Source organism: Solanum lycopersicum, chromosome 3, assembly GCF_036512215.1.
Source record: "Solanum lycopersicum chromosome 3, SLM_r2.1".
NCBI classification, from domain to species: Eukaryota; Viridiplantae; Streptophyta; class Magnoliopsida; order Solanales; family Solanaceae; genus Solanum; species Solanum lycopersicum.
In genome coordinates, this window is record NC_090802.1 from 53,016,165 (window position 1) to 53,044,112 (window position 27,948).

The window sequence follows — 27,948 nt, forward strand, 5'->3', positions numbered from 1 at the left end:
GGTCGAATGAACACTCCCAAGCTACAACAAAGACCAAGAAACCAGTTCAATATATAAAAAATAAGCAAAGAGCTAGATGTCTTGGAAGTAATATTTGCAAAATTTTCAGTCAGAAACAGCAAAATGCTCTGTGCAAAAGATAAACAAATTGATTGTGGTCAATCATCCTACAAAAGAAACTACATTTCTAACAGTGAATTTACAAAGTACAGAGACAAATGTTTCAACAATGTAATCCCCTACTTGTGAGGTATTTTGGAGTGTACAGCATACTCCGGGGAGAATAACGCACCAGAAGGGAAAGCAAAAACCATACACACCCATCCACAAGTCAGAAGCAACAGCTGCAAGTCACAATATTAAGACTCTGCATTGGGCTGCTGTTGCTTTCTCATTGGAAGTTAGCACCTTTTTACTTACTTCCCTTGAATGCTGAAAGAGAAAAGAATGATCTTGATGCTGAAAAACAAAACACCAAAAACATCAAGGAGATGAAGGACATATACATCGCTAGAAGTTTAATCTTCAAAAATACTGGAATTTAGACAGAACTTATAACATAAACAGAAGAAAACCTTTTGTTGTACTTGCTGGAGCTGAAAGCCGGCTTGCTTGCAGTTTCTGAGCAGCAATTCTGCCAATACTTGTTTGAGCTGCAAGTGCCCGGTCTATGTAAGGTTTATCGATAATAAAATTATGAAACAGATCTCAAATGCAAGCAATAAACTTACATACAACTAAAACAGTCTACTAGAATAGAAAAATAAAATGTTTGCTGTGAAGTACAAGGAAATACCGGATAGCTCATAGTCTTCCGAAGACATTTTTGGTTGTCCAGAATGCTTGGCATGAAGTGTAGCCTTTCTCAATAGATTGTCCGAACTACTTTTGGTGAGAAGTTTAGAATCCTCTGGATCCTCCTCTCCTTCTGAGAAGACATATGGGCTTGAAACACCAGTTGAATTTGAATCAGTCTTACTCTTACGAGCAAACTTTAGAAGCCGCTTCAATCCTTTCGGCACATCCTTCTGATATACCATGGTAGGAGGATTCTCAGCATTACCCCAGTCAATAACATCTTCACTGCTTTCCTCTAGCAACATTTGAGACAGAGAATGACGAACTCGGGGACTTGAGATTTTTAAAGTTGTACCATCAGTCAGAGATTCATTGGGACCAAAACCATCATTACATGGAACGGCTTGATCCTCCTGCTCCTCTATTACCACCCAGGCGCGAGGAGAAATGTTAGATTCCTCTTCAACCTCTCTTTTCAGTGCAGACTCTTCCATCCTTCCAAAATCATCTTCATTATCTGGTGTAACCTTATTGCAGCTATCCCTATTTTCATATTTTTGAGGGCTGTCTAACTTAATTACGGAGTTTTCATCTTCATGGATCTTTAACTCCTCAAGACCCTTGTCCTGCAGTTGATTAAGAGGACTAGAAGCAACAGAAGCAATTTCATTCTCCTCAGCTTGAACAAAGTCCTTAGATTCCCTCAAAGATTTTTCAGGCTGAGATGAAACTTTGGCCTTTATGACTGGACTATGACCAGATGCAGTACCAGACCCCTTACGAAGAAAAGGCTTTGCCTCCTTTGATTCCAGAGGCACCACACTACTTTTCTTGGCTACCCTGCTGAGTCTAGGTTTAGCAGAGGATGCAGAATCTCCAGGGGTAGGCTGAACTCTGGCTTTTGAAGGTTTGCTAGCTTTTGTCAAAGTCTGCTGTTTCTTGTCATTCCCATTTGTAACATTCTTTCTGATATTACTCGGGGGTGTTTTAACAGATTTTGCTTGGGGTTGTATCTTCTCACCCTTTTGGCTTGTCGGAGGAACTGCTTTTGTTGGCTGTGATCTTCTACGGGTAGGTGTAGTAGTACCTGCAGAATTTGTTGTAGAAGGAGTTTTAGCAGTTGATGTCCCTGCAACTCTTGGTGACGGCAAAGACGGCCATGATTTCCGTGTTGCTGGAAGTTGCGATGCTTTTGATGAAGCTTTCTTTGCAACAGAAGGTTTGGGAGTTCCATCCTTGGTATTTGTGGATTCAGGGGATTTCTTGACTGTTCTCTGGGTTCTCTTAATATTTGTTTTTTTACTAACATTATTTGCATTTCCTGTGACAATGTCAGCTTTTCTTTCATCAAGAATTTGTTGCATTGCTTTCAATTGTTTATCCGTCTCTGCTCTATTCCTAGCAGCTTCACCACGAAGCTTCTCATCCCTCTTCTCTTTGTAATGATCATAGAAACCACCTCGACGCTCGGCGGGACGGCTCTGTTTTTTTCCATTACTTGCTGCCAAGTTCCGATATTTGCTAGGCTTGGTTTCCATCATTTTTGTAAGCAATTGGTCTAGCTCTGCTTCCTTTTGTCGAGTCCATTCAACTGAGGCATTTAACTTTTCATCCATTTCTTCATGTTGGTTAGGGAAAGATCCCTCAGTTGTAACATTTGGACTATATGCTTTTTCTTCAGGTAAGTTTTGTTTGAAATCAGCAGCAGCCGCTTCGGTGTCCTGGCTTACAGGAGGAGGATACGAATCGGGTTTCTTTTCCAAAATTGTCTCATTTTCTCGACTTTCCAATACATTGATAGCCTCGGAAACTGGATCATCAGAAGCAACATCAACAGAGCCTTTATAGTTTTCACACACACCTGAACTCCATCTTCTCAAAACCCCTTTATTAGCACCAACTGACGCACTTAATAATGACTTTGTCCTTTGATAATCAACAGCTTGCCCTTTCTGTTTGCTCTCAAAGAGACTGATTGCATCTTGCACACTCATTCTACAGGCATTCTTCTCACCCTTTTTTGAGGTTTGCTCAGAATCTTCCTCATCACTACCGCTAGCAGCATCATCTTTATGAGAGATAGATCTTTCTCTGGCAGGAAAGTAATTTAGACTCTTAATCGTTATAGCAGTGGATCTTCGTGACCCAGACCGCCCGATTTGGACTCTTCGCATTGGAGATGCAGACCTTCTCGGAGATGCAGATCTTATGAGAGTACGACTTCTTTCCACTGATGGTTGTTCCTCCTCACTTGAACAAGCAGATTCTTCGCTTCCTGATGAGTTTTGCCTCTCTATCTGTGCAGCTTTTGCAGGGGAAGCACTATACTTCACTGGTGTATCCAACTTTGATGGTCCAGATGTTTGAGAATTGCCCCCTTCTGAACCAACATTGTCATTTGTGACATCAACTTTTGAAAGCGACAACTCTTTACCCGGAAAAGCAATAGCCCTGTTCTCCTCGCTCACAGCAATAAACTTCTGCAGACAGTTCCTGAAACAGACAACACATGATCATAACACAGTCATTAACCTGCTAAAAATGATTAAAAGCATTAGATCCTCCAGGCAACTAGTTCTCCCATGACTAACCTTAATTCAACAGCCCCCAGATAGTAAGAGAACTTTTCAATGTTAATAATATTTTCAAAAGAGCATGTAGTGCCAGCAGCTTGGTTTAAAGTAGCAGCTAATTCCCCTTTCAAAGCAGTCAACCTCAAATCTATTGCCCTCAGCAATTCATTCCTGTTCACCATTAGATTATTTGGAGATGGTAGATTAATTTCTGAAATTTAGAATTGTAAGAGGCATAGGGACATACTTGGAAGCTTTCGATGAAGGGTTATCATCTTCCTGGAGTGGTATCAAAGATCATGTTATCTTTCAATGTGTATATGGAATAAAAGTACGAAACTTCTGAAAAAGACATAAATAAATAATATTCCAGGAACAGAGATGGATAATTTACTTGCTGCAATGATGACACTGTACCACTTGAGTAATCGCATTCTGCTAGAAGAAAGAAAAACAATATCAGTTGTTATTTTTTTCCTTTTTCTTCTGATTGATACTCCACAAGAGAGAGACAGTTGCAGCAGCAACCATAATCTAGGCTACATTGTTCAGCAAGAACAGTAAGACTAACCTGCTTCCCCGCTCCCAATACGATCCTGAGGACCCTAAAGGAATAATAAACTCTTAATATACTGCTCGTTACAGGTTCTAGACATTAATTGAAGGGTCAGAATAATTATACAGATAGATAAAAATCACCTTTGAATATAAAGAAACATGAAATTTCCGAGCTTCTTCAAGCTGAGATATTTCATTTACCATGACCTTGGTCATATCAATTATAGGTGATGAGCTGATAATACGAAGAAACCTGGAAATACAGGGAATGGAGTAAGTGTATACGGAGGTTCAGAAAAATGTTTAAGAAACAGTTTGAAGTAAATGATGACTGAGTGACTGCTAAAAAAAGTAAATGATGACTTGAGTATACCTGATCAATGTGGATTTTGTAAACCATTTAGCATCACTAAGATTCCCTAGAGGTCTAAATCTGAAATTGGCATCTGAACCCTTTGAGTGCAAAGATTTGATTTTGGGACAATGAAGTATCAACTGCTCCAGAAGTCCAGAGGCCGCTGTTACTAACTTGTTGCCATAGCAGATATGTGCCTCGTACCTGCACCAAGATATATTTAAATTAGGAAAAACTATTATCAGGAGAACCGTGATCCACGTTAGAATTAAAAGCCTGTTGGGATTCACTAATTTTAAGTGTTTCCAAGCATTTTTGTACTGTTTGGATAGTATAAAAAAAGTGCATTTGAACACTTGATTTTAAGCCAAAATAAGTAAAAAAGAAAACATAAGCCTATTATTATTGAGAGCTCCAGAGACTAGGCCAAAATCTCATAAGAGCAACTACTCTCCACTTCTCACATCTCATATGGGTGAATTCATAAAGTGTATACTATTTTAAATACACCATCCTTAAAGACTATGAATTCATTAAGAGTTAATAACTCGTCCCTCATAATTAGCAGTAACTAAAGCATTTTATGTTAGTGTGCAATGTCAAGATTGACTTCTTATTACTCATATGAATCTATTCCATGGGATCTCCAATAACATAAGTTGCGTTACTATCTTTATTGACAATCATATTGACCTTATCCCCATCTCTTTTGAAGTTTGAAGAATTATTTCTTCCCACAATTTGTTAAGTGAATCGGCTAAATTCATCTTTGACTTCACATAATCCATGGTAATTATTTCATCCTACTTAACAACATCATGTTTCAATTTCACGTGTTTACTCGGACTCTAATAAGTTTTATTCTTCACAATAGCAATTGCGGCTTGACCATCACAGTGCATACACACAAGAGGCAGCAAATCATTTTTTTGAAGGGATATTCACTAAGAAATTACTCAGCTACTCAAAACTTAACTCCAGAACTACAAGGTCTAACTCCATAGTCAATCTAGTAATAATTGTTTGATTAGCTAATTTTCATGATACTGTACCACCACCTAAGGTGAACCATAACCACTAGTGGATTTTGTATAATCTGAATCAGAGATCCAAATCCAATTTGCACCACAATATCCTTCTAATGTAAAAGGAAAACTATACAAGATGTCATAATTCATGGTTCCTCTCAAATATTTCACCCCTCTAAGTAATGCAGATCCATGCTCTTTATTGGGACTACATCTACGCACAACATAAAATATATCACGCCCACTAAAATTCATTTAATGAAGCAACCTCCAATTAAAGGGCAATTGGGTCACTATTATTCTTTTTCAATTGAGAGTTATCCATCGTAAGGAGTGACCACATGAATCACCTCAAAACATTCAAACTTCTTAAGAAGTCTTCTCACAATGTTGTTGTGACAACATTATCCATTTTCACTCCTTATAACTTTTAACTCCTAATATCATAATTACTTCACCAAGATCTTTCATATCAAGATTAATAGACAAAAACAGTTTGACAATTTACATAATTTGAACTTGTACCAAATATGAGCATGTTATAAACATATAAAAGCATATTATCACATAATCAATGGTGATGCTATTATCGGTCTAAGTTTGGTTTATAGTCCAAAAAGCACCAAACATACTACACTTGATCAAGCAAATCCAGCAAGTTAAACGCTTCTTCCTGTAAGTTCTTGTGAAATATGTGGCATATTGTAGGCAAAATATTTATTTCAAAATGTATTTGAGAAACCAAACATAAAGTGTATTTGAGAGGTTAAAATCTCAACGCCAACGAAAGCAATGTGGCAGCAAAAGAATTAGCCAAGAAAATTCTTACAATTGTCAACGCCTCTCATCACTTGTCAAATGGTGGCAATAGATGTCTATAAATAGGCATGAGTATTTACAGAAAAATAGATCCCAATACAAGCTACAAAAGTATGTCGATTGCCCTAAATGTTGGACTTCAAAAGTAACCAACAACAACCCCAACTGGTCTATTATCCTGCTACACTAGGTACAAACTAAAATTTGTTTTAAGTTATTTTGGTATACTGAAGAAATATATGTCAAACATGAACTCCCTGTTTCAATAAGGGAGAAACAAAATGTAAGGCAACAAAAAACTGAAAATGATACAGCCAATTGAAATTTAAACAAAAGTCTGACCTGTTCTGGCTTGGAAAAATCTGAAATTCAACATAGTCCATCAAGACATCAGCATCCATTCCATCCTCCATCTTTAAAGACTAAGCCTGGTGAAAGGAAACTGGTTAAAGATCTCAATGTAAGAATGACATGATTATTCATCACTCTCAATCGTTTTAGCAGTAGCAGTAGCAGTAATATATACTCAAAGAGGAAGTCATCTGACATGTACGGTGTTCTAAATTCAACAAAGAAGTCATTTTGATCGAAGACGAATCAAACAATAACAAATGAATCAACCCAACATTGCGAAAAATAATCTATCTATTCACCTGATAAAACAACATGAACATAATCAAATCTCAACTATCCAAAGATCAATAAGCTGAAATTAAACAAAAGCAACAAAAGAGCACAAAAAAAGAACCAACATTTACACAAGAAAGAAACAATCTTGGATTTAGAAAAGTACCACTGACCCAGAAATGCTTAGTCCAAGAATGTCAAGTTTCAAACTTGGATCAACTAAAATCTACCTGGGTTTCTGCAGAAGAGTAAAATGCAGGTGGAAATAGAGCACACCCTTCAAAGTTGCAGAAAAAAAAAAGAAGCAAAAAGTTGTTGCCTTGTTAGTGAAGATCTCAAATGGGGGTTCGATTCAAGAACATAAAAAGATTTAGACTTTGATAAAAGTTGTGGTCACAGCCCCAGTTGGAGTGTTGAGAGAAAAAAGCAAAGAAAGAAGAGAACTTTGAGTGTAAGGAAGAAGATAAAAAGAAGGGAGCAAAAAACAACTTACAGAGAGTGTGTTTTTAGAGAGAGAGTGAAGGGTGGGTGGGAGAGTGGGGATGAAAAAGTGGTGATTGTGTTTTGCTTAATACTATGATATATGATGTGTTTATTATTGCACCCAACGCTAATTATGAAATTTAAAATAAAAAATAGTTTTTACTTTTTAAGTGAAAAATTATTATTTCTTTTTTAGCTATTGAATATTATTTCAGGTTATTTCTGACTTTTTGTAAGTAATCTAAAATAAAAACAAAAAAATAAAGTTTTTTGTTGATAAAATATTGTTTGAAGTTGTTCTTGACTTTTTTGTAAGTAATCTAAAAGTAAAAATTATTTAAAATTTTATGATCAAAATTAAAAAAAAAATTTTTTGAGGAAGATCAAAATCTATTTTTCGAGTTTAAAAAATTTCAATGGCCAAAATTATATTGTCTACATCTCAATTTATATATGATTGGTCACGTAATTTTAAAAAATAAGGAAAATTTTTGTTATGTTTATCAAATTGTCTTTTACTAAAGTTATTTTGTGGGTTATTTTTAATTGACATTTCTTCAAAATAAAAGTGTTAATACACCTCAATAAAACGATATCGTCAAATAGTAATCAACTAATAAAGATATTGTATAAATTGGGACGGAGAGGCTAAATTATGTTCTTTTCAATGTCGGAACGATGTAAAGAGTGTACGACTTTTTTTTTTCATCTATGAATTCAAATTCAAATTAAGTTGGTGGTCCTCTCTTCATAAAATAGCAAAAATGGTCCCTTATTATTTGAGCTAAAGTCAAGGGGATCATTTAAATATTTAAAGTGATAATTAATTAATTCTAATTAATTATTTAATAACTTTTGATTGAAAATTTTAATATGAATTGCAAATGTTTTTTTTTTTAGAAGAACTCATATTTGGAGTTTGTTTTTATTTATTTATACTACTCTTAATATCTTCTGTTTTAGAGTGGTCCGTTTAAGGTATATTTTTTGCTATTCTCTCCATTGCAATGATGCGATATTAATTGACAAGATACTAAGTTCAAAAATGAAATTAAAACTTTTGAAATTTATAATCTAAAACAGTTATAAATATTTACATGACTATAAATCATCTTATTAAGAATAAAGTGTAGAGTTTAAAGTTTAAGTTATTACAAAATATTAAAATATATTGTTTTTTAGGATGATTTGTGAAAAAAATATCACCTAAACTTGAAATCATACAGGTACGTTTTATCCATTTCTGGTGTATAATCAATAATGCAATATTTTGGGGTTTTGGTTTGTAAGATTTGATGGAAGGTGTCTTTGGTTTAAAACAATATATTAGTGAGTTTGTTAAATATTTAATAAATTTATAAAATCAAAATTGCTTAGAAATATATTCTGGGGTCATTTTGAACCATTTCCTATATCTAAGGGACTTCTGTTGTCATTTTCTTGTCCCCTCTCTTTGTCAAAATTACTACAAATCAGAATTGTTTCATCTATGAAACGTTACTATTCTTATGTTCTTTTCTTTTTGAAAATTGTTTCCATCAGTTTAGACCACAAAAATTACAAAATACTCTGGAATATTTTTTTACATATTTTCAGTTTAAAATTATAAAATTCGAATAATTCCTTTCCTTTCTCAAGTCAAAATCAAGCATTCACATTGAAATAATTGCTAGAAAAAAAACCCTATAGGTAATTTTGGCATATGGTTGAGGAGAGGAAGTCAAACTAGCTGGAGTCATGTGCATAATTTGCATTATGAAATGTGAACAGTACCTTCTCTATTATTTAAGTTCAAAAATGAAAATTTTGGAGTGTCCCAACATAAGAAGAAGTGTAACTTCAAACTCTGTTCCGTTAAATTGTAACAAAAAGTTTTAAAGGTAAAATCTTAGCCAATTGTGGTCGTATAAATCTTTTTTTTTTCATCTCTTTTTGGGATATTATGCTATATTACAATTTACAAGAACATAGTGTGTCTTGTCAAACGATTGGAAATTGGAGAGAGGACTTTTAACAGGAATAATGGAAGTGATAGAGAGACAGCTGCATGGGAATGGTGGACCTATAGCTTGACTTGGAAGAAAAAAACACACAAGGGCAAATGCCAAATACACAGACATCAGCCACTTCTTTTTAGTAAATCTTGAAGCAACAGTAATTCATACCATATTCAAATAACAATCAATCATGTGGCTTCTCCCCACTATATCTATCTCCTTTATTCCCAGTCCCCACACACCTAATTTAAAATTTTGATTTATATATTTCCCTTCTATTAATTCAACAAGTCCAACTCCAGTATTACTCTAAACCGCCCCCTTTTCAACAGCGTAGATATCCATTTCCTTCCCGTTTTGCCCGCTCTTCTGTAACCATCTTGTTCTACCAAGTAGAAGCTTATCTATGTAATACAAAACTGGAGTGCTAGTATTATACTAGGAGAACCCCTATTCACTTGTAAATTACAGGCTTAATCAGATAGAATGGCAATGAAAATGTCTAATATAAATGCCATAAAGTAGTGAATATACCACATGTTGCAAAAACCCTCTCTTCACTTGTAAATAACAGCCTTTACCAGATATAAAATGGCAATGTAGTGTCTAATATAAAATCCATTAAGTAGTGGATATAGCATATATAGCACATGCTGCAAGAACTATCTAAACTTGGCATATATACCACATGCTGCAAGAACTATCTTGAATGACAGACTTTTTTACTCTAGGAGAGCCCACAACATCTAAATATGGGTTTTAAGCGACATAGGATTCTTCTTCCTGAATTGGCAACTCTGGATATTCTACCAACAGAGAAGAAGCTTGACCTGAAGTTGATTAAAGAAATTATAAATCTTGAAACATAGATCGTTTCCCTTCTATCTGGAAACCAAAAGAACAGTTGAAACCAAAGTCTAAAGCATAACTTATCAAACCTCGTTGGCCACGATTTGGACAGGGAAGCTCCAGTTTAATAGTTCAAATTCGTTACCAAGTTACGATAAACAAAAATCACACACAAATAAAGGGAGGAACACTCGATAACTAAAGAGAGAAGAATCATTCACTTAAGGAAACAACAAGCAGTGTCACTTAGACATAACACTGTGCTCTCAACCATTTAAAGCATTAGAATGGCTGAATTAAATGAGACTTACTGGTTAACTAGCTCTGACTACAACTCAGTAGACAGCCCTAAGTTACAAAAGTACTAGCAGTACACTAGAAATCATCTAGAATACCTCATCTAACAGGGCAATCACCCAAGCAACCACATTACAAACCAACGGTACAGTTTAAAGTAAATAGAGATGACACAACTCAAATCATTCCTTTGGGTACAAGACTAAAAACACCATACTAAGTGATACAATGTTACCTGAGGCATTCCTCCATCAGTAACAATCTTAGACATCAGGGGAGCAGGATAATTAGTCAGTTAGACCACACATGGACCAGTCCAAGCCTGTTCCCAGTATAGATCTCATTGCGCTCTTCGTCATAGAAAAGGGCAGTAATATCTTCTAGGGCTTCTGCCACCGTGCTCCTAATTCTGGAATCTTGGACCCGCTTATTTGAGTTGTAACTTTTTTTACCAGGTACACTGCTACTAGCATTACAATCATCAGTGGCCTTGCCGCTGGTTGCTTTTATTTTAGCAAGGCATTTACCAGACAGAATATTGCTGATATTAATAGATCCCGCTGCCAAACCACAATACTCATACTCAGAAATACATTAAAAAAAATATACAGCAAATAATAAACAATGAGATAAACATCAAAACTGCAAATAATTCCACTAGTTCAGCCCTCCAGGTATTACTCCCTGGCTCTATGCATATCAAAATATGTTGAGGCAATCTATAATACAGAACATGTGTGGCACGTTGATCATATTTATCATGACATACAGCCAAGTATAGAGTATGTCCAAAAAAATTGATCTCCTTTGTAAAAATGGCAAGTTTTTTGTTCTTCCAACAAATTTTAAAACAAATATTACTATTAAGTTATTTCAAATAGTACATGCTTCCAACAGACGTCTTTATTTTTTCACATTTCAGTCAATAATTAAGACTCTTGTGTACCATACCAAACAAACCACAACAATAATGTATCAACTCAAAGCTAGCGGAGTCGGCTATATGAATCCCTTACTAAACATACCAATACATTTAGACTGGTATCTATCCAACATTTGAAGAGGTTGATGATAAAAACAACTTTAATTAAAACAAGGATAACGTAAACAATAATGATGATGCTAACAAGTAAAAATAACAACAGCAGCGGCAGTAGTGTACTAATAATAATATCATTCAAAGAGTTAAATCTTAAACAGCATGGAAGTCAACCCTCACTTAAAATGGATTTACATAAGTAGTGTTGTTTCAAATCATCAAGTAAGAGTTGAGGAATTTCCAAAATCCAACATACCATTTCCTTCAGATAAGGGATCATCAGAATCAGCTTTGCAGTATGAAATAATTAGGTCCTGATCACTAGTTATGTAAATGTTGTTAGTATTGCAATCAGGATGCCATAAAAGGTGATCCTCAAATGAAGTAACAAGCTCCCCGCGGAAGTTCCAAACAGCAACTGTTCTGTTTCTGAATGTCAAGAACAACTGGTTCTCATACAGAAATATGAACGCTGAGGGGGTCATGAACTCAGTCCTGCTGACTTCTGTCAACTCAGAATTACGTACCTGCATCCAGTAGTTTATTAGATAAAATGATAAAGGAACACAATGAACTGTGGAACATAGATAGCTACTCACATCCAGAATCTGAAGATTCTCGTTCTCTTGCTTGACAAGAAGCTTTTCATTAAACTGTTCAATGAAATCAACCTTCTTATTTCGGTGAAGAAGATGGTTGAAAGATTTAAGAACAGTACCGTCCTCGATTGACAGAATCTTCAGAGGCACATGGCCACTAGCTTTGGTAAATATCAACAACATGATTCCCGGGCTGCTTAACAAGGGAGAAATCATTAAAAAAATTATAAAACAAGACTTTCCAAGCCAAATCACTGCAAGGTTATGAAAAATATATTTGTATACCACAATTAATCAGTTATTCAGTGGAATGAACCCACACTACTTAATCATCCGTTCTTCACTTGGTCATAACCTTTTAAACGTGAGATCTTGAAAGATTTATGTTATTCCCACAACTAAATAGAATCTTAAAAAGGCACTATCACACAAACAAACAAACAAAAGCTCTTATTAAACATATGGGGACACAGGAAAAACAGACATGGAGAATTAGAAGGGAGCAACAAACAAAATTGATGATATCATAAAAATGATTTAAAAATTGGTAGCGATTCAAGCAAACATGAAATTATACACAAATAATACTCCCTCCGCTCTGATTTGTTCGCTTCTTTTGGTTTGACACAGAGTTTAAGACAATAAAGAAGACTTTTAAATCTTGTGGTCCTAAACTAAAGCTAGGTAGAATGCACCAAATGTTCTTTAATCCTGTGTTCTTAAACGTGCCATGTGGAAAGTTGGAAATAAGGATTTGCCAAAAAAAGATGAATTCTTTTTTAAACGAATGTAAAGAAAAGGAAGAAAACAAATTGAAACAGAGGGAAGTAGGTCTTCAAACCATTCACGAAAAAAGCTAATTTGGAACTAGCTAAAGCATTTATATGGTAGCTTATCAGGGATCAAGTAATAATTGCAATAGCTTATTCACCGGGAATGACACCCGAAGAAGCAAGACTACAATGTAGACACATTTCCACAACAATTACTCAAGCAACAAATCAAGTATTTCTATCCAAACATGCAAAAAGTAATGAGTTTACCTTATTTTAATCTCTTGAACATTTTTGTCCGATATTGAATATAACATTGTGTAATTCTTCAGGTCAAACACCTTGTATATGCTGATGAAAGTGAAATGAGTTCCGTAAGTACAAAAACAACTTCACATGAATAAAAAACACCAGATTATACATTTCTGGGGTGGGTGGGTGGGATCTCTGACATTTTAAAAAGGGACTTTATAACAGCACAATTACCTATCCTGGGCAGAGTAAGTAAGGACTTTCCCATTGACATCATCGAACTCCACAAAACCAGGCCATTTTAATGACTCCGACTCAAATAAAGCAAAGCCTGCATCTGGTTTACCTCTCCGAATATATCTAATTTTATCAAATATATCAGATTAGAACATGATAAAAGAGCACATGTAAGAGAGAAACCAAGATGTAGTAGCTATCACATACTCGATTCTTGTGGTTCTGCATTTCAAGGAACTGAAGTTATCTGATGCATAGACGGAAACAGTGATGAGCGAGTCATTGTTTTTATTGTAAAATAAACTTCGTATAACTTCATCTGGACTGATGTTCAGAAAGCATATTCTCTTATTTGTCTCTGCATTATTTGTAACAATATGGATCAATTTACTAGGAAGTGACTGCACATGCGCAGAGGTGATAGATAGAAAGATAGGGGAGAGGATACAAATATGCAGGAAGAATTATCAACAATTTGCTTTACCTCGACTAAATGCAGCACAGACGCCAGATTGTGCAAGGGCAAAGACAATATCACGTGCAGCAACTATCTCAATTATCTTTGATCTTTTCTTAAGAAAAGGAAGCACCATGGCACAATGCCCCTTAGGGTCATGGGTGTCATATTCCTCCTAAGATCATAAGTAAATGAAATGAAAGTGTCAGCAGAAAAATTAACAAGAAAAGATGTGTAACAAAAATAGAATTTTCAACTAACTGGAAACTAATTTTTTGATGAATTACTGAATCGCATCAAGAAAAGAACAATTAGTATGTGGTAAACCATTTCAAAAAAATACATATACTTAAAAACGATGAAACTCTTCCTTCTCAAAAACCAATCCTCAAAGGCCAGAACCTGTAAACCTTGTTCTTTTTTCTTAGCTTTTTATAGTCCATACACATGTCTAAAAAATACAAACGACAGAATTTCCAATGAAGTTAACCAACTCAGTAATGGAGATACTTGATTCCCAGAATCTAAAAGGTAGAATTGAAAAAATAAATCGATATATTAGTCGGACATTAATGATGGAACAAATCACAAACAACATAAAAAAAGATATGTTATCTGAATAATGAACTTAAACATGCAATCAGCAAAAGACTTCTCATCATACAGCATGAAGTCCATTATAAATGTGCAGAAGACATCTATTACTTACATATAAGCTACCAGCAAAAAACTGTTTCAGCTATTAGTTGGCATTTCAAACTGATGTTCATTAGTTCAATTAAAATGTCGCACAAATTTCAAGTCAAACAACTTAGCTATCAGCTTTTCTTTCTTTTTTTTCTTTTTATTTGCATCATATAGGTGTTCAAATTTTGCATCAAAGAGACTTAACTCAAACACCTATATGATGCCAAAAAAAAAGAATAGCAAATACACTGGAAGTAATTCATTTCAGCACTCATGTCATGGTTATTCAACAAAGATAAAAGAATGAGCTGGTTAAATTCCTTCACCCAGGTTAAGGTTCTATTCTAGCCAGCTTCCTGCTACTGTTCGGCATGAATAGATAGGAGCTGGGAGAGATCCTATCAAACTTTCAGATGACGGAGATATCACTGTTCAGAGCAATTTATCCAGGAAAAAGAAGAAAGTAGCTAAGTTGACACTTCACTTTTGGCGCCCCACCCATGTCGACACGACATGGGTGTGGATGTGGGATCCGTGTCCGATTGGTCAACCGATTTTGGGTACTTTGATCAAAACCGATGGAGAAAGTCTAGACAGTTTCAATAATTTCTATAATCATTACAAAAGCTAAGGTGAAATTGAAGAAAATGAAATGGCTTTTATATAGAAATTTCTATGTCACTCATTTTCCTTCAATCTCCTTCCAAGATTCTCCACATAATATCTCATAATTAGGTCGTATAACTCTATTTTTAGATATTTAATTATATTTAGGTGAATCCCGGCACTTGTATCCATACATGGATCCAATAGACCATGAAGGATCCGACCTCTAGATCCGCACCCATATCTGACACCCGCACCCGAGTCCGATCAACTTAGGAAAGTAGGACGTCTTAGTGTTAAAAGAAAAAGACAAAAACTAAAAAAATTAATTAGAAAGGTCTGAACACAGAAGAAATAATTTCTACTGTTCTGGAAACCTAATAAGAAAATTGCAGTTCTTAAACCGGCATGCATGTTCAAGCCAGGAAGACCCATGTTAATCCTCAATGCCCAAGACTATTTTCAGAATAAATCTTAGGATAACCATTTGTTAAACTGAATTTAGTTTTAGACCAAATCTCAATACTGTAAAGAGATAGAACCTCTTATATACAACTAAAATGCATAAGAAATATCTGAACAACCCATTCATCATATAGAACTAATTATCAAACCCACTACATTAGGTGAAGTGCACTCAACTTCTGTTTGAACTTTGAACTATAACTTTGTCCCAGCATAAACACCAAAAAGCATTCTCCTAGAGCTCCATAAGACTGCTAAGATCTGCGACAATTCAACCACATATATCTCCAGCTTCTTACCTATAGCATAACACCCAAATAGAACACATATTCATCATCCACACGGTTTTCCCCTTAAAAATCCAAATAAGGTGCATTTCCAACTCTTATATGCGACAAAATTGCCGATGAACATTTATCCCTGTTTTGGCAAAAGAGGAAAACAACTTTTAGCTCTTCTTCTATATCCAACTCTTATATGCGACAAGATTGTCGATAAACATTCACTTCATCAATCACAGCCTTACATCGATTCTCCAATATATTTAGAAGTCCATTTGGCAAAATCCTCCTTTCGTCACATAAAAATTACTCGAGTGGAGACACGGAGTTAATTAACCTATATGGGCCCCAATTAAGAAAAAAAAGAAGCTGCACTATAAACCTATCTATGCACCTCTTAGAATCCCCAAACCTCTCAACCACCATAAACCCAATTTATGTTCCACTTCATTCAACAGTGACTACAAATCTCAAGATATACAAAACCTAAGGAACGAATAAATTCAAAACCAAGAATTGAGAAAAGATCCATTCATACCTGCAATCGAATATTTCGAAAGCGCTCCTGAGCATCGCTCATACTGAAAGAACGGTCACGCTTTGAACAAATCTCCCTCCGCTGTAACTTCTTGACGCTATTCACAAACCCATCAACCCCTCCACGAGAACGCTTCTTAGCCACCACCCTCCTACCACAACACGGACGAGGACTAGCAGATATTCTCCGCCCATCCATCTCAAAATCGAACACAACACTAAGGAACAAATTCTACAAATCTTAACCCTAATACAACTAATTGCACATCATATACACAACATAACAGCTTCAATGCACACTTTCTATAGAGTTCTAATGGAAGATGTGGCTTTCAATTAAAACCCTAAATCTCAACGACCCAGATGGAAAATTTAGGGCTTTTCCACCCCCAACAAACAGGCCTACTCAAGAATAGTTTCTCGTATAGTTTCTTGAATAAAACCGCTACAAAAACAAAGTATAATCTTCACTGGTATTACAAAAAGTAGTGTTGGGATTTGGCAAGAGGAGCCGGAGATGAAAGAGAGAGAAAGCAATGTGTCGGATTTCAAAAATACACCTTCAAAGGGCTTTTGACGGTGCATTCATTTTTCTCTCAATCATGAGCTTCACTGTCATTGTACTCTCTTAAATAGTGTTTGGACCAAATTTATGTGAACCCAAATTATTACTCCAAATTGAAAATAATGTGTTACATTCAAGTTAATTTAGTAACTATTTTGAATTCAAATTACTTAGATTGGTGAGAGTCTTAGAATGGTTCTGTGTCTTCAATATATGACGATTCGTGTTGTACAATTATTTCAAATTTTGATTCTATCATGAACTAATTGTTAGATTATCAATACTTAATCTTAGTATGAACAATATAACAGAAAATAAATAATGTGATTTCAAATGACTTAAATTAGTTAAAAAAATTACACTATTTACGTCAAAAAACTTAATAAATTGAAAATTTTCTATTGATTCGGTTATTTCTCGTCAAGTGGAGTTCTAGAGTAGATCTACGGTAAAGAGATTTCTTGATGTGTGACTTCAGTGGTGCCGTCATTTTGAATTTTCAACAAGTATCAATGATATCTTGAATCAATGAGTAGATCATCACTCAATCCAAATATTGATTAAAAATAACAAAAATGAAAAACAAAATAACTTGAATTCAAAGAAGGAAAAAAATAACTTTTAGAGTAGATTTGCGGCAAAGAGAAGCCTATGTAGGATATGACGATTAATATTGTGTCATCATTTTCATTCTCAAAAATTTGTGCTTGAATCAACCTAGTGGATCAGAAACATACAAGTTCAATTCATCCTCTAAATGGATTGATAGATGAGTGAAACAATGTATACATTGTACCAATCTCGTACTTTCTTTGTTGTTCTTTTGTCTTTTAGAAAATTTTAAAGATGACTTTTACAATCAATTAAGTAGATATGGCTAGCACCAGAATCGAGACTTACCGGTCTGATTCGATTTTGGCTAGTCCCGATATGGACCGATAGGTACGGGGTACGGGATCGGTAACAGGACGGAAATCGGACTTACCGGATAATCCTGATCCGTCCCAGTTCGGTTAGTTTTTTTAAAAATAAAATAAAATAAATTTTTTGAAGTAGCCGTTGGGTAACGACTAGTGAGGCCCACCAACTGATCTTTGACCCAATTTACTCCACCTCACACCCCCTACCCCCCATAACTTTTTTAATACCCTTAACTTTTACAAATTACATTTTAACTCTTTTTATTACCTATAAATACCCCTAAACTTTCATTTTCACTCACAAAATCATCTTCTATTCTCTCAACTCTCTAGTCTCTACGCTTTACTCTCTACTCTCTTATTCTTGTTGAAATTATGAATTTGGTCTTTGAAAATTGGATTTGGAGCTCCGAAATTCAACTTTTCACTTTCCACTTTCGGCTTTCGTTCATACACGTCTACTTTTTTAAGTAGACGTTCAGTATATTCGTTCCAACTTACATCTTATTTTTTTGCAATAATTATTTATTTATTTTGTTATAAATTATTTATTTGCGTTACATTTTCGTATATTATACAATTTACTCACGTTAAATATTTGAATATGAATTCTGGTAAAAAGGTTGTTGAAAAAGGTAAAAAAGCATAGTTGAGATGATTAAAAATATGACGAACTTTAGATCAAACAATAATTTAAAAAATCAATAGTTCTTCTAAATCTAAAACTAAAAAATCTAGATAGTAAGAATGAATACGGATGATTATACACATGTTAATGATACTGTTTTTGATATTGATAGTAATTCTGGATTAGTTCTTTATCATGAACATTTACGAAGAAGTTCGATAATTTTGATGAAAAATTTCCTGAAGATGATGAACATGATAATGTTGATGATTCTATTGATACGCCTAATTTTGATAATGATGATGAAACTGAGCCACCTACGACTACTAGTAGTCATAGTCCCTCTCCTAGTCCCGCTCCCTTTTGTTGTCCAGCTATCGTTCCCCCCATACATTCTAGGGCTAAGATAGAACGTGCTAAAAAATTAGTTGTGTGACAATTTATGACACAAAATGAAGATAAAACACAAACTATTTTTGTAATAAATGTAAACATAGATTGAATCATAAAACTATAGGAAAACAAGGTAGGACGGGACATTTGAGTAATCATTTGATGTCATGCTGTAAAAATGAATTTTGCATGCTGAAGCGGTAGACGAAGCTAAAAGAATGGCACCCCCTTCCTGAAACTATAGGAGTAGACGACTCTAACATGGTCCAAACACAATTAAATCCTTCTAATGTTTCTGGCTCTAGTTTACCACGATCATATAGTAGAAAAGAAGATCTTGAAGAATTAACTAAAGTGATTGTTGTTATGGGTTTGCCATTTAGTTTTGCTGAAAATCTCGATTTTATACATTATATTCAAATTGTGTATAATCCATATTTTAAAGGTTTTGCTAGAAATACAATTAAAAATGTTGTATTTGATTATCAAGCTCAACATTTTTTCAATATCTTCGTTGTTTATTTTATTATAATAATTGTAAAATAGATATTACTTCTGATATGAGCCATAGTGTAAATGGTAATGATTATTTGACTGTTACTACACATTGGATTGATGAAAATTGGAGTATGCAAAAAAGAATTTTAGGTTACAAATGTTGTCAAATGCAAAAAACCGATTGTTATATAGTTCAAACAATTTTAGATATTTTAGAAAATAATGAAATTTGTGATAAAATAAGTAGTATCACCTTAGATAATGCTTCAAATAATACAGTTGTTACTGAAATGCTAAAACCTTCTCTTTGCCCAGTTTATGGTGATAATTTTCATATTAGGTGTACTGCACACATATATAAGTTGATTGTTAGAGATGGTATGCAAATGTATGATAACGGTTGCACGAAAGTTGAAAATACATGTCATTTTATATTTAAATGTCAAGTTAAGTCTAGGAGTAGAGATTTTCAAAATCGTTGTTTTGAATATAATCTTCCACCTAAAAAAATTTCAAAAACAATGTATACTAGATGAAATTCTTTATATGAAATGCTTTTAGTCGCTTCCGAATATAGAAAACCTTTACAAATGGTTTGGAATGCTCATAATTCAGATATGTCATATAGACTTGATGATAGTAATTGAAATGACATATATGAACTCATAGATTTCTTACAAGTTTTTTATTCAACTATAAAAAAAATATGCACTTTATTATCCAACCATTTGCTCTGTTTTACCTAATATTTATTTAATTTCTTCTAAATTTTATAAATTTAAAATAAACCAAGATTTGAACAATCTATTCACAAAATGATAAACCCTCATTACAAAGATGTAGGTGCATCTAAAGTGGTTGATAAAATATATTTTAACTTATATATTGATAGTGAAAAAGATAAAATACCTAGTTGTCAAGAAGTCAAAGATAGTATAAAAATTGAAGCTAGAAAATTGTATGACTTATATAATTCTACTATAAACGTATGAGTAGACTTAATCAAGATGATATTGATGATTATTTAGATTCTTATCTTGAATTTCTCACAATAATAGAAATGATTTTGATGCATTTGTTAATCAACATACAAAACCTACTGAAGATGTTCTAAAATGGTAGAGAAATCGCGGCAAAGGATTTCCAAAACTTCAACCCATGGCTCGAGATGTATTAGATATTCATGCATCTTCAGTAGATTCTGAAGGCATTTGTAGTACAACAAAGTTTCAAATTGGAGAGCATAGGCTTAGCAACAAATAGCTTAGAGATATCGGTATTATTTAGAGATTGAATTAATGCCGAGAGAAGAAATTTGGATCGTGAACCACTACCGACCAAATTTTAAAATGATGTTGATGAAATAATGCAAGATTATAGTGACGATGACATTGAAGCAATGGAGGATTTATCTATTCAACCAATTTCCGATCATGTTACTAGAGAAATGTTAAATGATTTAAGAAAAGATCTTTATAGTAGCACGAACTATTAAATTTAAATGTGTAACTGTCTATTAGTATGAGTATGATAATTCGAGGTCTAATACAAATAAAAGCCTCCCCAGAAGGTGGTTGTGTAGATTAGATCTTTTAATACTCTACTAATATTTGTAGATCAAATTGTACTATCAAATTAATATTCATAAAAGCCTAGGCTATTCATTTTAATTTTTTTTTATTGTCTTATTTAATTTTTATTATTGTGAAATTTAAACTTTTATAATTTTTAAAGTTTGAAATTTAAATTTTTATAACCTCAAAGTTTGAATTTTAAATTTTCAAACTTTTAAATTTAAAAATTTAAATTAGAAATATAAAATTTTAAATTTAAATTCAAACTAATATTTAAATTATATATTTATAACTTGAAAGTTTGAATTTTACAAACTTTCAAATTTTAAACTTTAAAGTTTTACAAACTTCAAACTTTATAGTTTAAAAATTTGAAAAGTATAAATAATTAACTTTAGAAGTTTGAAAAGTATAAATAATTAACTTAAAATTTTAAAAAGTATATATTTTTAACTTTAAAATAATAAAAGTTTTAATAATTAATTGACTTTAATAAAAAAAAATTAAAAAAATAATGCAGTTTTTCGGAATCTAGTCCGGTTCGTTTCCGTACCGGTTCCCTAGCGGCCCGGGACATGTACTACCATTCCTATCCGGAACTATCAGTATCAGTCCATCCCGATTCCCGTAAGGTTCCGGGTGGTGGTCCCGGTCCCATGACTATTTCGATTAATCCCGGTCCGATAGTTTTGTTACTGATTCCGCTGCCAAACTTAAGTAGATGTGAGTTGATGTCTATTGACAAGTTCAAAACATAATATAACTAAGCACTTCGCTAGTAAAAAATATTATAATAAAGTATCATATCCTCAAGGATTGTTTCTAGTAGAAATTCAATATAATTTCTTACGGTATAATTGTGAAAATCAAATCTTGTGTGGTAAAATCACTATATTGAAAAAAGTAAATTATTATCACTAATTATTCAACAAAATATGAAATGAATATTAAAAAATGACTATCAATTATGGGACTTAGGTACACAAACAATACGATATCAAGATTGCAATTCTTGTTCCTTGTATTTTTACGCGTTTCCAGACGCCCTAAACCTTGGGATCAGTTCTCCTTATAAGGCATGGGGTCTTCCGCTTTAAAATCTCAAAAATATTGTTAATTTATAATTATTTCAGTGCCCCACTTCGCGCATCCGACCGCGCAGAGGTACTGTTTGCCAACTCCCATACTTCGTTGTCCGCACCATTGATACTTGACAATATACGTTTGCCTGGGCCTTTTTATTTAATTTATTTAGCTCTGATTCTGGAACTGAATTAATTATCTCGAGATAAAAAGAAAGTTAATAAAACAACTCAAAGGTGTTGGGTCAAGTTTGGTTAAACCAATGAAAGAAAGAGAGTGTGGTTGATGCAAGTCTCTTGATTTGGACAAATTCAAAAGAGCTTTTCTTAATCGTTGCTTTCCTCTTGAGAGAAGTGAAAGTTCTTGAGTTCATTAATCTCTATCAATGCAATATGATTGTGAAGGAGTATGCCTTACAATTTACTTAATTGTTTAAGTATGCTCCAACAAAGATTGTCGATTTAAGGGCAATGATGAGTAAGTTTGTGTCGGGTGAGTCTGAAATGGTGATCAAGTATATTACCACCATTTTTATTAAGGAGATAATTATCTCTCATTTTATAATACATTCCCAACTAATAGAAGAGGAGAAACGCAAGGACTAGTGACAATGACTTTTCTCATTCTAGGTCCAATGCATATAGGCGTCCATAAAGTGGCATTACTGGGTCTTTTATATCTACTTGCACGAGGTGTGGCAAGAAACATGATGACAAGTGCTTGGCCGGTGCAAATGATTATTTTAGCTGTGGAAAGAGTGGTCAAAGTGAAAAATTGTCGGTTGCAAGCTACAAAGGGTAAGGATGGTAGGAATGTTCAGCCTAGTGGTTAAGATTCGGGTGCTCCGAAGCAAAATAGATTATATGCTCTTCTAATTCAGCATGATCACAAGGATTCTCCGTATGTGGTGAACTCTATATTGAAAGTCTTTTACCTTGATATTTATACTTTACTTGACATTGGTGCTACTTTATAGTTTGCTACTCCTTATGTGTCCATGAGATTTGATGTTGACCCCAAAATCATTTCTAATCTATTTCATATCTCTACTCTTGTCAGTGATTCTATAGTTGCTAGAGAATTTACATAAATTGTTCTATTTTTGTTTCTCATAAAATCACTCATTTTGATCTTGTAGAGCTTGATATATTAGATTTTGATGTTACTATTGGAATGGATTGGCTTCATATATGTTATACTTCCATAGATCGTATGACTCGATTGATCACTTACAAGGTTCAGAATGAACCTATCATGTCATGGGGAGGGGGAATTATGTTCTTAAGGGTCAATTTATATCTTGCCTAAAGGCTTAGAAGATGATCTCTAAGGGTTGTATTTATCATCTTGTTCAAGTTAGGGATATAGATTCTAAAACACCTACTCTTGAGTTAGTTCCAATTCTAAATGAGTTTCCATAAATGTTATAACACCCCATAGCCAAAACAGACCAAAAATTAGTTTTTCAGAAAAATCTGTTGGTGCTACCAACGGTGACATCGACGGACCGCATCCTGAACCACGGTCCGTCCTGCACAACCGTTGACGGATCAAAAACTCCCAAAAATTTCAGCCTAGAAAAATTGGTTAAGTCTTGTACGACGGACGGACTTACGATCCGTAGGACAAACTACGATTCGTAGTCCGTGACCGTCGATTAAGACACCCTTCAAACACTCTTTGACAAGAGCTTTGGATGACCAACATGGTTCGTAGGTGGACCTACTGTCCGTAGGTGGAAATTTGCAGCCAGTTGAAGGGAAATGCAGTTGGGTCAACATAAAATGATCATAACTCTTAGCACAAAATGAGTTAGGTCTCCCATGACCTACCCACATATAGATAATTTAATTATCTTTACATAGCCACCGACCTTGCTAAAATATGACCTCCGAGTAAAACGTTATGCCCATTTTAGTAAATGCCTATTGAACAGGCCCTCACGACAGGGCGTCGGGAGCACGACGGACCGTTAGTCCTGGTCGTCATGAGGCCCGACAACAACCTTCCTAGGGGTCTTTTTGACCTTTACCACTCCTTAAGTTACATCGTTTCGACCCTAAATCATCAGATTTTAGTCAGTTTAAGCCTAGAAACATAATTAAAACATATTCAAGTCAAATCATTAAATCAAAACTTAGAAAATTAGAAGCAAGAGAGGAGTAAAAAGCACAATAACCCTAGTTCAAGAACGCCACAAGCTCTAGCAGTTCCAGCCCCGAAACTTAAGTATTTTTTTGTGTATTTCCTCACCAGCTATGTGAGATTTCACTAGTGGGTTCCTTTCACCCACTGAGTCCTTAGTTTTAGTCAGTTCTTGATTCTCTTATCATGATTAAACCTAGGATTTCTAGAACTTTGATATAACTTCGTGAATATATTAAATATGTGTCCCAAATAATATTATCATGTTATTACTTAGATTATCGCATGAATTTCAGAATCCTAGCTATGTATTTCTTTAGTTCTTGAATTGCACATGCTAGGTCATATATTTAAGACACTTCAAATATACATGCCTCAGTTATAAATGCATAATTACCAGATTAATTGTTGCATTCTCAATTTGCATGTTCAGTTTTGAGCTATCCAGTATTTACAGAAATTCAGATATAATCATTTAATTTATAGAATTCATTGGGAGTAGCATAATACCAAGTTGGACTAGGTTTTAGTGTACCCAATAGTCCCAGAACTACTAGCCAAGTAGGTTGTAAGTCCCTTCTGTGAGCAATCAGTTTAGTGATCACGCCAGCATGCCTTTATAGCTTTGGCAGGGTATAATGGGTCCTCTTGATGGGGCGTATACATCGGACTTCACATTTAGCTCATGTGGTTTTATTATCGGTTATTAGTAACTCCCACAGTTTAGTCAAACTCTCTGCATTGACCATTCATCAGTATATTCAGTATTTAATTTCAGCACATTATAAATTGGTCATTGCATCCAGTTAGATCAGAAATCAGCACATCACGCTCAGCTTATTATACTTGTTTTTGTGCTTGTTCAGTTATGTTTTATTTCAACTTTACTCTATCCTACATGCTCAGTACCTTTTAAGTACTGATGCATATGTGCACTACATTTTCTCGTGATGTAGGTTCAGATTCTCAGCATCTAGACCACGCATAGATCGATTTCCCGTTCTCTAGTTCAGCAGATTCAGTGGTGAGTCCTCATTCTCCAAGGACAACAATCATGAGTTTCATTTCATTCTTTAGTCATTTAGTTTCGATTTTTGCTAGATTTAGCTGGGGCTTGTCCCAGCATTTCTAGTCTAGTTTAGAGGCTATTTTCAGACATAGTTAGATTCAACATAGTATTGAGTTAATATTTCTTTTGTATTAAACTCATTGTTTTCAAATATCTCAGTTATAGAATATGGGTATTCCCCATCTTTTCATTTTAAGTATGATTTAGCTTCCACAACAGTTTATTATCTTTAGTATGCTCATGATCATGCTAGCAGAGTTAGCTTGGGATCACTTGTGGTCCTAGGTTCCGTGTCCGCGTCTTGGGGGTAGCGAGGGGCGTGACAGAACTTGGTATCAGAGCACTAGGTTCAAGAGTCCTAGGATGTCTGAAAAAGCCGCACTAAGTAGAGTCCTCTTTATGGGTGTGAAGTGCACCACATCTAATGAGAGGAAGGCTATGAAGTGTTTTAGGAAAAACTTCACCTTCTTGTTACTCTTATCATGCGTAAAGTATGATCTAATTCCATTCTAACTCGACGTAGAGCACTTAAGATCATGCCTTTTCGTAGAGCTTAGGCATGGAATGCTAATGTACGTAATGCTAACACACTTCCTCTAATACCAGATAGGGAAGTTCAAATGTAGAAATTCAGAAAGTCAATTCAGATTTTGGTCAAGAGTATGACCAACCAGAACAATTAGCAGGTTCTAGTTACTATTAATAAAATTGATCGATCTATGGCAGCCAGAGTTTGTGATTTTGTTAGGATGAATCCGTCTTTTTAGGGTCGCATGTTGCTAAGGACCCACAGAAGTTCTTTGATGAAGTCAAGAAAATATTATGTGTGATGTCAGTAATTGGTAGTGATAGGTGAGATTGGCATCCTACAAACTCAAGGACGTGACTCACATATGGTTCACTCAGTGGAAAGAACACAGAGATGACTTTGCCTTTTGTAACTCAGTATAGCAGTCCAATTCAATGTCATTCCAGAAACTCTCTCAGAACTTTTCTCAGTCTCTATTCCAGTCGGTGGCCAAGCTATAACTAGACGGGTATACAAAAATTGCCCTGTCACAATCTCTCAAAAAGTCACCTCAGCAGATCTAGTAGAGTTAGAAATGGTAGAGTTTGATGTCATTCTAGGCATGGATTGGTTACACTGATGTTATGCCTCAGTCGATTGTAGAATTAGGATTGTTCGTTTTCAGTTTCTAGATGAACCAATCTTAGAATGGAAGGGTAGTAGCCTAGCGCCTATGGGTCGATTTATTTCTTACCTTAAGGCAGAAAGATGATATCTAATGGTTATATCTATCATCTAGTTCGGGCTAAGGATTTTAGCCTTGAAACCTATCTCTTGAATCAGTTCCAGTAGTTTGTGAATTTTCAGAAGTATTTCCAAAAGATCTTCTCGGGGTTCTTCCCGAAAGGGAAATCAACTTTGGAATTGATATCCTTCCATATACCTAGACTATTTCCTTTCCTTCTTACAGAATGGATCCAGCAGAGCTTAAGGAATTGAAAGAGTAGTTGAAAGACCTTCTAGATAAGGGTTTCATCAGACTTAGTATTTCACCATGGGGTGCACCAGTATTGTTCGTAAAAAAGAAAGATGGTTCTCTCAGAATGTGCATTGACTATAAGCACTTGAACAAGGTCACAATCAAGAATAAGTATCTCATCCCCATGATTGATGACTTGTTTGACCAACTTCAGGGTGCTAGTCATTTCTAAAAGATAGACCTCAGATCGGGTTATCATTAGCTCAGAGTCAGAGATAGTGACATTCCGAAAATAGCCTTCAGAACTCGGTATGGTCATTACAAATTTGTAGTTATGTCGTTATGGACTAACCAATGCTCCTGCATCTTTCATAAATTTGATGAACAGAGTGTTCAAATAGTACTTAGACTTGTTCGTTATCGTCTTTATTGATGATATCCTCATTTACTCTAGGAGTGAGTAAGAACATACAAGTCATTTGAGAGTTGTTCTGCAGACTCTCAAAGATTGCCAGTTATTCGCTAAGTTTAGTAAATGTGAGTTTTGGTTGCAATCCGTTGCTTTCCTTGGCCACATTGTATCTAGCGAAGGGATCCGCGTAGATTAACAAAAGATAGAAGTAGTGAAACAATGGTGCAGACCTACCTCTGCTACATATATCAGATATTTCTTAGGTTTAGCAGGTTATTACAGAAGGTTCGTGGAAGGATTTTCATCCATAGCCTTACCATTGACTAGGTTGACTCAGAAGATGGTCAAGTTTCATTGGTCAGATGATTGTGAGAAAAGCTTCGCAGAATTGAAAACTAGATTGATTACAGCTCCTGTCTTGACTCTACCAGAGGTTTCAAATGGTTATGTGATCTATTGCGATGCATCCAGAGTTGGCCTTGGTTGTGTGTTGATGCAAAGAGATAAGGTTATATCTTATGCCTCTAGAAAGCTTAAGGTGCATGAGAAGAACTATCCAACTCATGACCTGGAGCTTGCAGCAGTGGTGTTTGCACTCAAGATATGGAGAAACTACTTGTATGGTGTTCATGTAGATGTGTTCACCTATCATAAGAGCCTTCATTATGTGTTCACCCAGAAAGAGTTGAATCTTCGCTAGAGGAGATGACTTGAGTTCCTTAAGAAATATGATATGAGTGTGCATTATCATCCTGGAAAGGCGAATGTAGTGGCCGATGCTCTTAGTAGATTATCTATGGGTAGTGTAGCCCATGTTGAGAAAAAAAGAAAGGAGCTAGTGGAGGACGTTCACAGGC

General features: G+C 34.7%; 2 protein-coding genes across 19 annotated transcripts; both read right to left on the bottom strand.

The window, feature by feature from the left end:
* Positions 1-79: 79 nt before the first annotated feature.
* LOC101251662 (COP1-interacting protein 7-like) lies at positions 80-7,317 on the bottom strand. 17 transcript variants are annotated; one of them, XM_069295130.1, is made up of 11 exons: positions 6,925-7,317; positions 6,474-6,559; positions 4,303-4,488; positions 4,071-4,182; positions 3,943-3,976; positions 3,766-3,806; positions 3,619-3,650; positions 3,390-3,542; positions 797-3,291; positions 576-653; positions 80-459 (listed from the first exon to the last, which is right to left on the bottom strand). In XM_069295130.1, the coding sequence occupies exons 2-11, from the start codon at positions 6,542-6,544 to the stop codon at positions 413-415; spliced, it is 3,249 nt and encodes a 1,082-aa protein (XP_069151231.1). In that variant the 5' UTR covers positions 6,545-6,559; positions 6,925-7,317; the 3' UTR covers positions 80-412. The 17 variants fall into 17 exon arrangements, with proteins under 17 accessions (XP_069151231.1, XP_025885766.1, XP_069151230.1 ...); XM_026029981.2 differs by having other exon boundaries at positions 3,390-3,519; positions 6,989-7,310; XM_069295129.1 differs by having other exon boundaries at positions 6,989-7,310.
* Positions 7,318-10,286: 2,969 nt separating this feature from the next.
* LOC101249157 (uncharacterized) lies at positions 10,287-17,059 on the bottom strand. Of its 2 annotated transcripts, none has more exons than XM_004235161.5 (8): positions 16,319-17,059; positions 13,769-13,916; positions 13,492-13,642; positions 13,282-13,407; positions 13,066-13,146; positions 12,023-12,215; positions 11,680-11,950; positions 10,287-10,944 (listed from the first exon to the last, which is right to left on the bottom strand). In XM_004235161.5, the coding sequence occupies exons 1-8, from the start codon at positions 16,514-16,516 to the stop codon at positions 10,676-10,678; spliced, it is 1,437 nt and encodes a 478-aa protein (XP_004235209.2). In that variant the 5' UTR covers positions 16,517-17,059; the 3' UTR covers positions 10,287-10,675. The 2 variants fall into 2 exon arrangements, with proteins under 2 accessions (XP_004235209.2, XP_069151240.1); XM_069295139.1 differs by having other exon boundaries at positions 13,769-15,919; positions 16,319-17,027.
* Between the last annotated feature and the right edge of the window lie 10,889 nt (positions 17,060-27,948).